General features: G+C 40.0%; 1 protein-coding gene across 2 annotated transcripts in view; it reads left to right on the top strand.

Moving 5' to 3' along the window:
* The window catches only part of DOCK1 (dedicator of cytokinesis 1), a 538,667-nt gene that overhangs the window by 101,462 nt on the left and 419,223 nt on the right, over positions 1 to 17,982 (top strand). For both annotated transcript variants that reach the window (XM_065552235.1, XM_065552233.1), the window contains exons 16-22: positions 868 to 940; positions 4,071 to 4,174; positions 4,825 to 5,008; positions 10,220 to 10,317; positions 13,222 to 13,311; positions 15,949 to 16,049; positions 17,395 to 17,529. In XM_065552235.1, coding sequence (XP_065408307.1) covers positions 868 to 940; positions 4,071 to 4,174; positions 4,825 to 5,008; positions 10,220 to 10,317; positions 13,222 to 13,311; positions 15,949 to 16,049; positions 17,395 to 17,529 — 785 coding nt within the window. The remainder of the gene's footprint in view (positions 1 to 867; positions 941 to 4,070; positions 4,175 to 4,824; positions 5,009 to 10,219; positions 10,318 to 13,221; positions 13,312 to 15,948; positions 16,050 to 17,394; positions 17,530 to 17,982) is intronic.

The raw sequence follows: 17,982 nt of genomic DNA, 5'->3' as shown, positions 1-17,982 counted from the left end.
ACTTACTTGAACTGTCTTTAAGCTGAACTTTTTAATGATATAACTTTGTGTCTGTACAAATGAGGTTGTGTTGTTAATAATAATAATAATAATTAATAATTAAAAACAGGTTAGGGTACACTGGATATTTAGATAGTGGGGAGAAGAAGACATTGTGAGAGTGAAGGTGGGGGCAGGGTGAGGTCAAGAAAAGGGCTACCAGTACAAGTGGTACGGTGAGACCAAGGCAGTTAAACTGAATAGACAGTAGTGACAGTTGTTGACAGCAGCAGTAGCAACCACCTGGATCAGAGAGAGAGACTGGTCTAGAGAGTTATGTAGTTATAGTGTAAGTGTCAGGAGTCTTATTACTTGAGGTGAGAGGAACTGACAACATCTGAGGGGTAAAGAATACAATGTCTGTTGTTGATGATGTGCAGATGTCCATAGAACTGAAGGGCTCTACGTAAGTTCTGTGTAAAGGCTCTGCCCTGACGAATGTAGAAGGGGCTGCTTCAGATATCGGTGGGGGTGAGGGCTGCTGGGTTTTGGTGTCCCTTGTGTAGCTTGCCTGTCCCATAAGGTCATGTGATAGGGAACTTAGTAGGCATGGCTCTCTCCCAGCCTGCTAATGGCTGAGGGAGTGGAGATTTCTTCCAAGGGAGCTAGGGACTTTAAAGGCCTTTCATGGAAAAGTCATGCTGGTCCTTAAATACCTCATTTGGAAAGAGCCAAGCAAATTATTAGAAATGCAAGAAAGCTAAAATTACATTACTCTCTCTAAAAATGCAGAAAATACATTTGAAGAACCTCTGTGAAAGTCTGGTATTGGTAACAACTATCTGAAGTCATGGGTCTTATTTCTCTCTCCTGTTTTAATTTGTGAAGGTGGCAATTCCGATTGAAGATGTGAACCGCAGTCATTTAAGGTTTACATTCCGTCACAGATCATCACAGGACTGTGAGTACTTCAGTCTTGTTCCCCTGTTGCTTCTGTCAATTCCTGGTGCCTGAAGGGAGAGAGTGTTTCTGGCTATTAGTGTGGGGATGAGGTACTTCTACTATCACTACTATTTATTTATTTATTATCGTAGCACCTAGGAGCTCCATTGTACTAGGTGCTGTACAGCTTGTCTTTTTTTCCTCTGTTTCCTCTCCCTCTCCTGATAGCCTTCATGCCCTCTTCCTTCTTTCCTACACACTTTCTTCCTAAGTCACCAAATAAGAGACCCAGTAAATAGATCAAATGCCAGCTTTGCCTTAAGCAAGAGGCCCATGGGTAGATAGGTAGGTAAGTAGGAGGTGAGGAGCCTCCTGTTTCAGATGAGGAAAATGGAGACAGGGAACTTGACTTGGTTGGCAGTTTAGACCTGGGTTTTAATCCTGGTTCTGATACTGACCTACTGTTTTGTTTTCAAATTAAGGTTTGGATATGCAAGCTATTTGCCTTCCTGCAACTCCCACTGATTTTCCTTTAAAATCTTTAGCAGTCGAGATACTCTGATTCATCCAGAATGATGCCTTGTGACTAAGCATTTTCCATATATTAGCAATTACTGTTCTAGTAATAGAAGGATTTACTTTGACTGTGATAGCATTCATTTGATATAGGTATTATATATGATTGTTTTGGATATGTCACACTCCATGCGGCATACCTTCCGGGGCACAAAACTCCTTGACAGACGAGCTTAGCTGGACCTGGTACCTCAGTCATGAGTGGGAGTTCCACAACCCCATTTTTGGTTTCATCTGCCATGCTTGGGGTACCCCTCGCTGAGGACCTTTTCACCACTTATGAAAACTGTAAGTTACTCCACTACTGCTCAAAGGGAGCCAGGGGCCGCAATTCCCAGGCCAATGCTTGTCCCATGGCAAGGTGGTCTCTGATATGCCTTTCCCTCCATCCCCCTTCTCCTCCAAATTCTGTGCAAGATCTGCCATGACCAAGCCATGGTCCTCCTAGTATCTACTCAGACTCTCAGCCCCCGCCCCCAATCTGTCACCCTGATCTGCCAGACATTCTCACGCAGGACCAGGGCAGAGTCCGACATTGCAGCCCAGGCCTGTTTCGACTGACGGCCTCGTTTTTGGATGGGGATTGCATATAGACCATGCCTGCTTGACACCAGTGCGACACATACTTATGCACAGCAGATGAGATTCCACACGGGTTTGCTACGCAGCGAAGTGGAAGTTTTTCACGTCCTGGGTGCAACGTCACTGTCTCCCCCTCAAAGACCTATCTGTCCCCTTTATTCTGGACTACCTCTTAGAACTTAAGACCTTGGGCTTTGGCTTTAACTCTGTCTGGGACCACCTGGCAGCTCTTAGTGCCTTCCTCCCACCAGTGGTCAGATACTTGTTGACGAACAGCTTCCTACCAGTCCTTAAACCTACCCCTCCCTGGGACCCCAATCTTGTGCTCTCTGCCCTCATCAGACCTCCCTTCGTGCCCCTGGCCATGTGCTCCCCCTCCTACTTACCCATGAAGGTCATCTTCTCGTGGCCATCACTTCTGCCAGGCAGGTCAGAGACTTGGCAGACATGATGGCTCCCCCCCCCATATATGGTCTTTCATGAGGACAAAGCCTCATTACACCTTCACCCTAAGTTTCTCTCGAAAGTAGTCTCTGAGTTCCGCCTCACCCAGTCTATCCATCTTCTGGTCTTCCATCCTAAACTGCATGCCACTCCCACACACAGGATGCTGCACTCCTTGGTCGTCTGCTGTGCACTCGCGTTCTACCTAGACAGAACCTGTGCCTTCCGTGCTTCTCCACACCGTCTCATAGCCACTGCAGAGCGGTTGAGGAGCCTGGCCCTCTCCTCACAGCCTTTTATCCAAGTGGGTCTCTACCTGCATCACAGAGTGCTATGCGTAGTCCAATGCCACACCACCCGGCAGAATTATGGCCCACTCCATGAGGGCGTAAGCAACCATCTCTGCCCCCCTGGTGGACGTCCACTAGCACAATATCTGCTGAGTGGCAACCTGGCCGCTCTCTACATACCTTCACCGCCTGCTATGCCATCGGCCAAGGGGCAGCCGAAGACGTGACTGTGGGCCATGCCATCCTGCAGGCGGTGAAAACTCTTGCATCCTGGCACCCACCTCCAAGCTGATCACTGCTTGATACGCAAATGTGTTTGGAATACATTTAGAGACCTTCACTCAAAGAAGAAGAGGTTACTTATCTGTAACTAGAGGTTCTTTGAGATGTGTGGTCTCTATTTGTATTCCAATACCCATCCATCATCTCCTGTGCTGCGCACAGCTCTATTCAGCAGTAAGAGGGTGACCGATGGTGCGTCGGCTTGCATGGCCTCTTATAACCTCTTCTGGAACACAAGGCAACATATGACTCATATGTGGGTCAACGGATGCTGCTGAAAACTTCCGGCTTCGGCGCATGGTGCACATGCACAGCTGCCTTGGGGATACAAATAGGGACCATGCATCTCAAAGAACCTCCAGTTGCAGGTAAGCATCTCCTCATCTCTACTGCAGTGTAATTATGTGTCGGGCTTTCATTAAGGATGCTTATGTGTGGGCTGCTTTGGGGCAAGGACCGTCTTTTTGTTCTGTGTTGGCATAGTGACTAGCATAATGGGTCCTGAGCCATAAGTAGGGCTCCTAGGTGCAACGGTAATACAAATAATAAGTTGTAGTACTAAAATAGCTGACAACATATCATCATTCCAGGTATAAGAGATACCGACTTGTTGCTCTGTCAAATAGTAATTTGGGATTTGTATAAAAATGTAGGTCAAGATTTTAAAACATTGGTGCTTCAATTTAGGCTTTTAAATCCATAAGCAGCCTGACTTTCAGAAGTACTGAGCACCCAGCAGCTCCCAAAGAGGTCAGTTTTAGGCACCTGTGTTTGAAAAATCTTTATTTTACTATCTAGCTTGTCTTATGTATAGAGGACTGCATCCTTATTAAATTTCTTAGCCCTTTTCCTGCATATGGGAACCCTTATCACTGTCAGACCATTTCTAAATGATCTTTCCTTGAGATATTGGAGGAGTGTCTCTGTCAATATCAATTACTTAAACTACGCTGTGTGTCTTATTTTTTTTAACAGCCAAAGATAAATCAGAGAAAATATTTGCTTTAGCATTTGTGAAGCTGATGAGATATGATGGAACAACTTTAAGGGATGGAGAGCATGATCTTATAGTGTACAAGGTATAATTTTAAAGATATTTGCTTCAGTCCTTGCACAGATTTGTTTACTGTGAAAGCTTCACTTTATGGAATCTATTACACATTGGTCTAGTTGTAAGTACATGCAAAATACTATATTAAAAGAACATTGTTCGCAGAGTCAAGCAGTGGAAACGTAAACGGGATGGGAGGTAATGGAGGTGCATTTCTGTATGGCTCTTTCAGAATGACACCCAGAGGGCTCAGCAGGACCCAGCAGCATGTACTGTACAATTGGGATATTCGGAAAATTGAGGGACAGGTCTTGAACAAGTTGTATTGTGCATGTGGAAATGTTGATTTTGTAGGGTTTGTAACTTGGCTGCAGATGGATGGATTTTCATGGGGGAGCAAAAAAAGCATGCCTTTGGCCATGTGAAATTTCACATTCCTGCTCCAAACCATGTAGGTGCTAGAGCTGTTCAGGCCTTTTTAAAAAAACGAAGAAACAGACTTTAACCTGAAATTTCTCTAAAACCGGAACAAACATAAAGTACATCGACCGTAAATAGTTACATAGAGATTTAGGATAAATATCTTTATTCCTGTTTGAGAATATACTATATAACTTTGTTCTTTATTATTTTAATTATTTTTCATGTAATTTTTTTATTAAAAAAAACATCTTGCAGGCAGAAGCAAAGAAGTTGGAGGATGCCTCAACGTATTTAAGCTTGCCATCCACTAAAATAGAATTGGAAGAAAAAGGGCACGCCACAACTGGGAAGAGCATGCAAAACCTTGGAAGTTGCACCATCAGCAAAGATTCTTTCCAGATTTCTACTCTTGTTTGTTCAACAAAACTCACTCAGAATGGTGAGTTGTTAGAAGAAATGTCTCTCCACCCCATGTGTCCCTTTAACTTCCCCCCATTTATCAGCGGGGAAGGAATGTAGTATTATTTTCTTTTATTTTAGGGGATTTTATACTGCTTGTGAAGGGTTTTGATTGGCAGCCATGGCAAATGAAGTCCTGTCTAGACACAGCACAAGTACAATATGAGAATTGACAGTGTAGCATCCAAACCTTGCTCAGTCTATATACTTTAGTTCAGCTCTGCCTAGGGATCAGAAAATATTTCCATGCCCATTTAAGCCAAGGTACTTCTGGGTGTAAAACAGGGCACCATAGGCTTTATCTAAAACTTTAGTTTCTAGCATGGGTGCAAACAGATGTGTGGAAGAGGATGATGGAACACATTCCTAGTATCCCTTCAAAGTGCCTCTGTGTATAGAAGAGCTGGTAAAGAGGGTGGTGGAATGGCTATGGTCCCCAGTGGGCTGCCTTACATGATTTTCATTGTGTGTGCAGGGTTCTCCAAGTGACAAGTTCCACTTTCTTTTTATGACTGGCACAGAGACCAGAGCAGGGATGGATAGAAGGGTCTGGGAGGGAGGAGGAAGTTGCCAAGCCTCACCCTCTCTATAGAATGTGCCCCATGGCTGGAGTTTAAGGATTGGGCATAGAGTGGCAGGGATGTGATTAGCATCATAGTATCTCCTCTAAACCCTTCAGCCTCAGACCTGCTTTTCATGCTCCTTTGGCATAGTCACTGATACAGCTCACGGGTCGTTGAAGCAACTGATCCTCTTCTCCAGCCAGCTCTTTTGTTTTCACTCTGTTTCTATGGATTGATCAGCCTCCTTCCTTGCTTCTAGATTAGTGGATAGGATTCAGGATATGGGGTAGGGGAGGTCATCTGGGAGTGATGGAGTCATCTTGGGAAAGGAGATAGTCATTATAGGAGTCACCAGGGGGAGAGAGATCAGGGAGTACTTGGAGGCTGGCTATTTTAGTGATGTGTGATGGAACTCCAGACTTTGGAGGCCAGAAGGAACCTAGCCTAGAGGGGTCTAACCTAATGAACACAAGTCCTCTGCAGTATGTAATTTCTCTGTCCTCTCTTTCAAAAATGTGGTTGGATCTGTGCCTTTAAGATAGCTTAACTTAATTGACAGTTCATACACATAGTATTTTGGAATACTTCAATATCGAATTGACACAGGTTAATTAAAACTTTCAATGGATTTAATACCATGAATGACTGTGTTGCTCTGTACTCCTCTTTCACTAGTATTTTACATAAGTGCTTATAAATACACATACTGTGTAAAGTGTACAATACTGAGTGATGTGTTACTGCCAGCAACCATTAAGATTGTCCTGTAACTATATTCTTTATTCAGTTCCTATCCAAGTAGAAAAATCACAGGTCTGATATGACTTCGTAGTCACCTCACAATTATACTGCAGTACTTTGTGACATCTCTGAAACACATTCCTGTTGTTTTATATTCAAAGCACATAAGATTCACTGCAGTCAACCAATATTATGGCATAAGGAGATACTTAGCAATAATTCTGAAATAATTTTTGAATTGCTACCCAAATATATGATAACATCCCAATGATAAAACAGTAATTTTATAGTTTCATAAAATGTAGCCGACAGAATCCAATATAGAGGGTTGCACTGCTGGAAACATTATTTTAGTTTGTGATTAATAATGTTTATTGTTACAGTTTTTCTTATGTGTTTACTAATTAATGTTAGTAGTATTCAGAAGTTTGGTCAATGAGTTAATGGGACTTTGATCGAGTAAATATCGTGAATACTAACACTGAGAAAACAGTAATAAATCCTTAATAGATAACTTACATGTGCTTTATACTTTGGTTAATGCTGTAATTCCTTATTTTATGTTGCTGATAATTATGTTCTTGTAACTTTTAGTCAAAAACAAGACCTGTGTAATGTTGTGACAGTGTCAATAAGTTCCTTGTATATTCATTCATAGACATGTTAGAAAGAAAAAATATAACATCATCAAGAAATAACATATTCTATTAATTCTTCTATTAATTGAAAAATGGGAGTTCTTTTTTTTAAAGGGATGCAATCAACTTAGAAATGACACTTCTGTCTGAAATAGTTTTAACTATTGTTAAAATAATGGCTATGATTTTTCTAATTTTCCTATTATAATAAATATTTTTCTAAATCTCTTCAATTTGCTTACTTCGTACATTTGACTCTCCTTTGTGTGCAGTCAGTTTAACTATTTCCCTCGTAGGTAAAAGCTGCACAAACAGCAATTGGAATAGAAAAACATTTAAAAAAATAGATAATATAATTGCAAAATCACAACAGTTGGCTGGGGTTTCAGGGATACATTTAGTTCCTGACACTACTTTTAACGTTTTTTTTTTTTTAAATACATTTTAACTCTCCGGTGTCCCTTTAACATCCTATGAGCAGTAAAATCCATGGCAGTGGTTCTTTTAGCGAATTAGACAATAATGTTGATTTTAAAGATTAATTTCCTCCTTTTTTGATGTTCTGTACTCCTTTTGTTAGCCATTCTACAGCATGTTAAAGATGGATTTATGGCTCTTTTAGTAGTTTTGAAATTCAGCTTTTCTACCTCCCATATTTTAGTTAATCATGATATGTCTGGTTTTGTTTTTGCGTTGCATTCGACATTGCATATTGGTGTATTCCGATACACAGGTTTGACAACATGCTCTTTTTGAATTCCATTCCTTCAGCGACAGTGCCTCTCCGATGTTGTTTGTTTATCAATTCTTGAATGTGTGTCCTTAACATCTGATCATTATCTCTAAGTAGCAAATGTTGGGCACTGAAATCATGAATTTTGTTCGTTTCTCTAAGCAGACATTATCTGTTTTTTCATAGTTAATATTTGAATAGGCATGAGAGACCAGTGCAATAGCAGGATATTGAAACCTGGTCTGATGGAGTCTCTTTCCTTCTCTTGCCAAGACACACTCAGCCGTTGTGTGCAGTTGTCTCTGAGATTTCTAACACTGTTGGTCTCTCGTCCCCTTCAACTTAATCTGGTGTAGACAGCTGACAAGCTTATGATGCGGACACATGTCTAGGATGCTAAAACAGGATCCTCCCTTGGGGAGGAGACCCATCCTCCTTTATGTCAATCTAATTATTTCAAGATAAGAATCAGTAAAGATAAGACATTGAGGCCAGATTGTTGTCCAGCATTTAGCTGGAGAATCTATCCCCTACTCCTGACAAGTCTAAAAATGAACTTGGAATTAAGAGAGACATCCGGGGTTAAAGTGACCAGTTTTCTTATGTTTTGTATTTCCTGGAAAAGAGGTCCAGAATGCTTGATTGTCCTCCCTCCTTTGAGGGAGTTCATTGGATGCTGAACCTTCTTGAATCTGAAGAAGGAAGTGAGATGGAAGATAGCTTATAAGCAAGCTCTTACTTAATCAGATAAAACATGTCTATTTCTGAAAAAAAATATTAATTCAGTGGCTAAAGTAAGTCCCCTAAAACCCCATTCTTGATTTTTTTTTTTGCGAGATTATATTTTATTGCCAGTTGAATTAGTAATACTTTTCACTTACATTTCCCAAAGTAGGACAGTAGTATCTCCTAATATGGGGCAGTCTTTTTTAGCTTGCACTTCCCAGATGAAAGGTTCCCCCCGCCCCGCCCATCACTTGAATCTGTTTCAGCCAAACCAGTGTCTCTTTCCCCTTCAATTTATAAATGTATCTCTTTACGTAGTGTTATGGCATTCACTTTAGAGAAGGTAATAGCCTTGAAACATTTGTTGATGCTCAAAAATTATGCTACTCCATGTGTTGCTATTGGTTATTTAAGTATTTTGTAAACAAAACTCTATCTAGTAAGAGCTTGACCTTTTCCTTTGGAGGAATACTACTCAGAGGTACCATTTTTTAAATAGTAAATTGCCATACTGTAGTATGGTTTAATGAACTGATGCATTTATTATGTACATTAGTTAGTTATGTACTTTATTTTTTTTCCATGGGATATCTAATGTATACATCTGCTGCATTCGTAAAATACATTGCTAGATCACCTCTTCAGCTGTTAGCTTTAAAAAATAGTTTCTGCGGTTTTTTTAATTTTAAATGCCACAGAAGAATGCACCCTCTGTAGCTTCAAAGGCATGAGATCTGGACTGGTTGGAGGCGTAAGGGTATACCTCCTTTAAGGGTTTCCCTTTCTCTTGGGATTGAGAGAGGGATGGGGCTGTGGTGGAATGTGGGAAGCATCATGTAAATTGATGGGCTGGCTAGCAGGGTTAAGCTAAGCCTCCGACCCTTGTTTACCCTGGGGAGAGTATAGGAGCCCCACTCATTGCTGGGTTAGAATAGCATCGAGTTGTTTTTTTGTCTGCTGTGGGCATTGCGCTTGTCACCTTTATTGAGACTGGGAAGGAATTTTGTCTTCACTGCTAGATTGGCCCATGCAGGAAGGGCTTTCGCCTTACCCATTGCAGCTCAGAGACCTGATGGAGTGGGTCAGAAGGTTCGGTTCAGGTTGTTGAGCTTTAGTAGGTGACAGGTGTATAGTGCCATGATAAACTGGAGTTGAAAGTGGACTGAGGGGAAGGCATCCCATAAAGAAACTGGGAAATGGGGTTGGGAATCTTAATGTGAGGCACAACAAGGAGACTAACCTCCTTCCCCAGCTCCTTAACCCTTGTTCCAGGCTAGTACAGTGAGGCCCCAGCAATGAGCTGAAAACCCGAAGGGAACCCTTGAACTCGTGGAAATGATTGTGGAAGAAAACCTGACCTGAACTGTACGAGTTATTGTCTGATCGCTCCCAGATGAAACAAAGTGTTGAGAAACCAGCACTTTCTCAGCCTCCTTTCTAAAAATACCTTTAGCAAATGTAATCCACTTTTTTGAAAATAGCAGTGCTTTCATAATAAAAATCATAGTCTGTATACTATAGCACAAAGGTATCCTTATCATAATTACTATTGATTTTGAATTTCTTAAGTTTCCATGGATGACATTCTCAGAGTAAATGCACTTGAAGGTAGGAATATTGTGGTACTAGATTTCAGCAATGCAGATATACAGTAGTGAAATATGTAAACAGCCAATAAAAATGACTAACTTGGAAGTGAAGTTTTTATTTATTATGAATATAGCCAGGGTATGTGAATGAGAGCATAACTCCTGCAGCACATAATAATTTAATGTTTTTCTCACTTCTAGTGGATCTCTTGGGGCTTTTGAAATGGCGATCTAACACAAACTTGCTGCAGCAGAATTTGAGACAGCTGATGAAAGTTGATGGTGGTGAAGTGGTTAAGGTAACAAACAAGTTAAATTTTTAAAATGAATTTGATATTTTAATTTTTGCGTCCCTCTATCTTAGGTATTTATATAGCCCCCATTAATGTAGTATATGAGTGTCTCGCAATCTTTAATGTATGTGTCCTCACAACACCCCTGTAAAGTAAGGAACTACTTTTAAATACAGATGTGTAATGCACAGTTTTTAAAAATATAGATATTTTGAATACTGCAGTAAACTTGCTTTTATATGCACATTTAAATGCCAAAAGGGATTTTTATTTAAACAGTACAATAAAAACGTCTTGAAATTATTGCTGAGGGAGAGTGCCTCAATCATTGTGAGGTAATAAAATGCATAGCAAAAGTTCAATTCTCTAAATAAATATTAAGTGCATTTTATTATGTTTGAATGTGGAGTGCAAGTATTACATTTCAGCAAGTGGTGCTAATATTTTTTTTAATTATGGTTTCTGCTGAAGATGTAGCTGGGCCAAATAATTTACATTTGCCAAGGCCATAAGGGCATTGAGTGATTGTAGAGACCAACATAAAGACAGGTTTATTTGTGGAAAACAGTAGGCTTAGTCTTTATTGGATACATTGTATTAAATCGAATCCAATAATGTCAGCAGAAGTAATATATCAGGAGTAGATGAACCTAAAGGGCCTTTATGCTTCTATTAACCAAATTAAAATTCAAATAAAGTAAAAAAGCACTAATGAATGTTTCATCTTAAGGAAACTTCGCACAGCTGAGACCACAGCCATTGTTCTTTACTGAATAAGGAAAAAATAGCCTGTTACATAGGACTTCGCAGAGTGGCCTTGTTTATTACATTTTTGGCTTATATTACTTCATAGCCATAGCTCAGTGCTGATGCTCACTGCCAACTAATGTTATCATGGGTAATTTTCATTGTTTTTCAAATTACCTGGGAGAGTATACAGCAGGCAAATACTTGCGTACTCAGTGATTACAAAAAAATAATAGAATGTGACACAACTGAAAGTTAAAACAATATTTAGGTGAACCTCCCTTCCCCCTCCCACCACACTGCTGTTCCCCCACCTCTCCGCACACACTTTTGTAGACAGTGCAGGTGAAATCTTAGCCTCACTGAAGTCCATCAAAAAGCTCCCATTATTAATAGGGACATGCGTCAATTAAATTTTTGCCCATGACTGAAGAGTTCTTATTTGAAGTCACTGGAAGTCCTCATTGCATGTGTTCAAAACTGCTCACACAAAATGAGTTCTACAAATGAAAGCAAATGTGTGTGATGCCCACATGTGCAAAAAACATCCAGTCATGGCACCTTTTCATCTCTCTGTTTTCTTTTTAATGGAGTTTAGCCATGCTATCAAACCATCATATGCTCGGGAAAACTATCACTCCCAGTGAAAAGTGAATGTTTGAATACATACCAGTGTGAACTGCCATGTTGTTTCCCTTAATTAAATGAATATGACTGCAAGACAGCCACTGTTCTACTAAAAATTAAAACATGAAGTCAAAAGCTGATTTCTGTCCCAAGCTGCGGGCCCATATGAAAATGATGTTGCAAGCTCTTCCTCTTCTATGCTGTTTACCTCCAGATTTTAGTAGCATCATATTGTGGTTACAGATTCCTGGGGATGGAAATTGGTGGCCAACAGAGGATTACAGTGGATACTAAATAAAAGTTAGCTTTTGATCATTAACAATGAGTCTCTTGTTGAGCATTGTTTAGTCTGCTGAACTGCACAAGAAGCTGCCTGAGTGTGATCTTACATATCTTCATTGTTGTGGCAGATCCAATCCCAAAAGAGTTTACTCTACTCCTCTGATTGATGGAAGATTTCCGCCCTCTCCCCCCAATAAAATCTCTTGACAAAACAAATAGCTTACTCCACCCCTAAACTGGAGTCTGGCTACAGGAGAAGATTGCCTACCTGTTTCAATGGAGACAAAAGGCATTTGCTGCATAAAGCTACATTTCCCCCCAAAATCTGAATCTGAGCGGTGATCCATTCACATGTTAATCTGCCTGGGAGGAGGAGTTGTTTTCTGTCCATCTAGTAACACAAATTGCCCAGACACAGACTTATTGGTTGGTAAAACTAAATGCATTGTGCAACCTGAAGAACTCCAACCCTATGTGCTATTAGCCTATGGTAGGAAGGAATATTACATTATATGGTTATAGAGCTATTTTTCCCATTGTGCTTAAATCAAGTCCCCTTTGCTAATCTGCTTTTACTTTCATGTTGTGCAGATCAGGGTGTCCTGCCAACTGTCTAGTGAAGATTCTTCCTCAGTTACAGTGATAGAGGCCTGTAGGTTTTATTGGGGGCGTGGGGGAGAGAAGAAGGTTGTGTGTGGTATTTCCCATGCCTGCATGTATGCTATTAGTTGACTGCTGTGGGATTGTGAGTTCATGGAGCCATAAATAGCTATGTTGTATTTTCTGTTAATGTCAAGATAATTTCAAAGCATCTGAGTACTACTTGATTTATTTAGCATGAGTCTGACTTGCTTGTTTGTGTTTTGTACTGTGATATATGATCGTGTCTCAAAAATTGCATGATTTTTTTAACAGTATGTTAAGATTGAATCCTGAAACTCTTGGTATATTCACTATAAAAAGTAAAGGTTTCTGTTCAAGTATTCTGTGTGTGTGTGTGGGGGGGGGGAAGTGAGGGAGGGGTAGTAATGCATTTTCTGGCCAACTCTGATATATAAATACTAAATTTTATAAACGTTCACTGAAAAACAAAATATGGAAAAAAATTCTTCTATTTTCCAACTAACTCTTTTATTTTTATATTCTTTATAATGTAAAAATAAAAATTAGTGTGTAGATCCATGTAAAATATCAATTTGGGAAACTTAATCTCAAATTTCCTGTAAAATATAGTGACTGAATATTTATCTGCAGTTCCTACAAGATACACTGGATGCACTTTTTAACATCATGATGGAGAATTCAGAAAGTGAGACGTTTGACACCCTAGTGTTTGATGCTTTGGTAAGTTGACTTGTTTGTGCATAGGTGTTTGGCTAAAATTTAAATTTTATTGATTTATAGACTTAATTATGGTATTTTTCATAAATAATATTCATCCGATCACCTGCAAATCACACCTTTTGAAATTTGTTTTATTTGAAGTGTTTTTTTTAAACTCCCAGTAGGGCTTTAATTCAAAGGGGATGGAGGTTTCTGACACACTGCATCATAGTGATTGAGGGTTCTGACACACTGCATCATAGTGATTGAAGACAAGTGTAAGGGGGGCGCTCTGCTGACAGTGTCAGGGCCAGAAGAAATGGCGGAGCATATAGTGGACCAGCTGCTGTGCTGGGACACTGGTAAAAGTATAAGAGTGGTGGTGGGGCAGAGAGAGAACCATTCCTGTGTTAGGAACAGAAAGTTGGTAAAGTAAACAGAATACAGTAACTCCTCATTTAAAGTCGTCCCGGTTAACATTGTTTTGTTGTTACGTTGCTGATCAATTAGGGAACATGCTCGTTTAAAGTTGCGCAATGCTCCCTTATAACATCATTTGGCATCCCCCTGCTTTGTCCACTGCTTGCAGAAAGCGCAGCCCTTTGCAGCTAGCTGGTGGGGGCTTGGAACCAGTGTGGACCTGCAGCCCCCCATCAGCTCCCCGTTTCCTTAAGTTCCCTGTGTGGCAGCCACCCAGCAGGCTATCAATTGCTGGCAGTTCAGCTGTCCCTCCCCCCACTGCCATGTGCTGCTCCTGCCCTCTGCCTTGGAGCTGCTCCCGTGAGTCTCCTGCTTGCTGTGCAGGGGGTGGGGGAGAGGACAGAAGGAGGGGGGCTAATATCAGGGTGCCCATTGCTCCTGCAACCCGCTCACCCCATTTCCATAGAGCAGGGGGGAGAGATGACAGGGTTCAGGACGGAGGGAGCTTGCAGGCAGCAGCTGCTGTCTCAACTTGCTGATGTAAAAAGATAATGTTCTTAGAGTGGGGCAGCATACTTAAAGGAAAGAGGAGTACTTGTGACACCTAAGGGCACGTCTTCACTACCCGCCGGATTGGCGGGTAGCAATCGATCTATTGGGGATCGACTTATCGCGTCTAGTGCCGTCAACTCCGGAAATCCACTGAGGCAAGAGGCGGAAGCGGAGTCGACGGCGGAGCGGCAGCGGTTGACTCGCCGCCATACTCACAGCCAGGTAAGTCGACCTAAAATACGCAACTTCAGCTACGCTATTCACATAGCTGAAGTTGTGTATCTTAGGTCGACCCTCACCTCCCCACCCCCCCACCCCCCTCCCCGGTAGTGTAGACCTAGCCTTAGGAACTAACAAATTTATTTGGGCATAAGCTTTCGTTGGCTAAAACCCAATGCATGCAGTGGAAAATACAGTAGGAAGATATATGTGCACAGAGAACATGAAAAAATGGGTATTGCCATACCAACTATAATGAGACTAATCAATTAAGGTGGGCTGTTATCAGCAGGAGAAATAAAACTTTTGTAGTGATAATCAGGATGGCCCATTTCCAGCAGTTGACAAGAAGGTGTGAGTAACAGAGGGGAAAAAATAGCATGGAGAAATAGTTTTACTTTGTGTAATGACCCATCCATTCCCACTCTTTTTTCAAGCCTAATTTAATGGTGTCCAGTTTGCAGATTAATTCCAATTCTGCAGTTTCTCGTTGGAGTCTGTTTTTGATTTTTTTTTTGTTGGAGTATTAGGACCTAATCACATCAGCCACAACATCGGAGGCTCGTTCACCTGCACATCTACCAATGTGATATATGCCATCGTGTGCCAGCAATGCCCCTCTGCCATGTACATTGGCCAAACTGGACAGTCTCTACGCAAAAGAATAAATGTACACAAATCAGACGTCAAGAGTTATAACATTCAAAAACCAATCGGAGAACACCTCAACCTCCTTGGTCACTCAGTTACAGACCTAAAAGTCACAATTCTCCAACAAAAAAACTTGCACATCTCTCTCTCTCTCTCTCTCTCTCTCTCTCTCTCTCTCTCACACACACACACACACACACACACACACACACACACACACACACACACACACACACACACTGGGTGTGTGTCTCTGTCTGCCATGCTGTCTCCTTTCCCTCCATTCGTGCTGCCTTGTAGAGCGTGAGACTACATTAACAACAATGTGTTAACCCTTGAGGGCTCAGACGAATACTAGTTCATCATTTAGCAGTAAAGCATTCCCTGGGAAATATCCCACCCTCTGACTCCACCACCTCAACCAAGCTTCACAACCTCATTGCTGTGTACAGTATTAAATTGTTTGTTTAAAACTTATACTGTGTATACATATATATAATATAGTCTTTTTTTCTGGTGAAAAAAATTTCCCTCAAACCTAACTCTCCCTCCCCCCCCAATTAACATTAATTCTTATGGGGAAATTGGATTCGCTTAACATCGTTTCGCTTGAAGTCGCATTTTTCAGGAACATAACTACAACGTTAAGTGAGGAGTTACTGTAGTAGGATTGTTGTTTTTAACTAAGGTCAGTCTGTGACTGTGTCCTGTATGTTACTAGTGTGGCTCGTTTAAAATGATTCAATTGGTTAGCTCCTGAGAATATAGAAATTCAAAGATTTTGTGGACAATGGAATAATTATACTAATTTAACAGGTATTTATCATTGGACTGATTGCTGACAGAAAATTTCAGCATTTTAATCCTGTCTTGGAAACCTACATTAAGAAACATTTCAGTGCTACTTTAGCCTACACGTAAGTTTTTAAAAATATTTTTCTAATGAAAAAATTGTTGTACAGAATATCTCCAGATGATATTCACGTTTCCTTTTGCATAATTTAAATAGGGTTTGCCTATAAACACGAATAAACATGGTTTTTTTTTTTGTTTTTGAGTAAGAGATATTCCTGCTTTCCTTTTTCAAATCTGAATTAATAGTAACAGTGCTGTCAATCCTGAGGCATGAAGCCCAGAGTTCCTCCTTTTAATGAGATGGTGATTTGAAACTATTTCAGACATGTTTATGGAGAAAGGTATCATAAATAAAACATGACAACTGCCAATTATGCTTGTGCAAGGAATAATAAATATTAAAAAAATTAAAATCCATCTTGCTTACAGTGTAAAATTGGTGTTCTGCTTATCTTCTATTATGTGTACACCATTGTCATCTTTAAGCAAAAACAAAACCTCTCAACTTTCTTTTGCTATTTGCTACTTCAGACTGTTCTTGTTGGATACAAAAACAGTAATCGATAGTTTTGCTTGGCAACTTTCTCTTCCTCAGAATGGAGTTTGGCAGCCAACTTACCTTTATGATCTATGTGGGAAGAAAATGCGTGAAGTGTGTTCACTTAAGTGATAATAAGACAAAATTAGGTCTTCATTAGCTTCAGTAGGTTATATGTGTTTTAAAAATATCACTTACTGTATGTTTAAAATAAATCTAAAGATGGTAATTTTAAAACTGGGAGTTGTCTATATTCCAGTTTAAAAAGTGATTTCCAGTCAGGAAAAGCGAGGCTATAGAAGTGGTAATTTTGTTAGTCCGTAGAAACAAAATTTTAAAAATCCCAAAGTTGGAGACAAAGTCATTTTTTAATGTCAACTGCTACTGTCTATAATTTTGAAAAGGCAAGTTTTACAGGATCTATTTTGTCACTGCTCCAAAGTAAAGCCATATGCAAGGATACTAGATACAACCCTGCAGGGGCTATTGATTTAGATAGTATAATTAAATTTAGAAATCTACTCACAAATATTTATGATAATTCTTTGCACTTGCATAGCGCCTTTCACCTGAACATCTCAAGATTCAAAGGACTTTGTAAATATTAAGCCTGCTAATTCTCCTATGAAATACGTGATGCTGTGCTCATTTTGTAGGTAGGTAAAGTGTGCAACAGAGAGGTTAAGGGAATTCCCCAGAGTCACAGCTAGTCACTGGTAAGGACAAGAATTGAATGAAGAGTCCTTACTCTCACATAATAAAATGCTTTCATGTTATCTGCACTAGCTGTGGCTAATATTGTTAAATTCTTCAGGAAGCAAAATTCTTAATTAGAAAAAGTACAAGTAACCTGTATTATTTTTTAATAGAAAGCTGACTAAAGTTTTAAGAAATTACGTGGATAATGCTGAGAAACCTGGCGTAACTGATCAACTTTTTAAAGCCATGAAAGCTCTGGAATACATCTTCAAATTTATAGTACGGTCCAGAATATTGTTCAATCAGTAAGTATTAACAATTAAAAAAAAACAGCCTTGGGGTTCATATTTTTTCCTTTCTTAAATATGATTTTTCTCTTTTTATTTAAAAATTACAATTGACATTAGAGAAGTTTGTGATGAGTTCTGCCTTTTTTTGTATTTACTGTAAATGTTGTGCCTACTAGTAGACTGGTATGAAGCAAAGCATTTTTCATAAGGGCACTGGCTGTTTAAAGGTAAGAAGTACTATGCAGTAAATAGAATATTATTTATTTCTTCATAAAGCACTTGTTTACTCTGCACAAATTTGGCTTATCCCCAAAGTATAAGAAAATGTAACTTAGGCATTAGACAGAAGGAATAAGATTGAGGGTGCTAAGACCTTGTGAGGTTTGATGGTTTTATGGACACATTGCTACCGTTTACTTTATGGCCACACTGCTACTAGTTTTATAGTTTGTCCCTTGTCCCCTTAAT

Source organism: Chrysemys picta, chromosome 7 (genome assembly GCF_011386835.1).
Source record: "Chrysemys picta bellii isolate R12L10 chromosome 7, ASM1138683v2, whole genome shotgun sequence".
NCBI lineage: Eukaryota > Metazoa > Chordata > Testudines > Emydidae > Chrysemys > Chrysemys picta.
The sequence above is the reverse complement of the archived record's forward strand: the minus strand, read 5'-3'. Positions and strand labels throughout refer to the sequence as shown.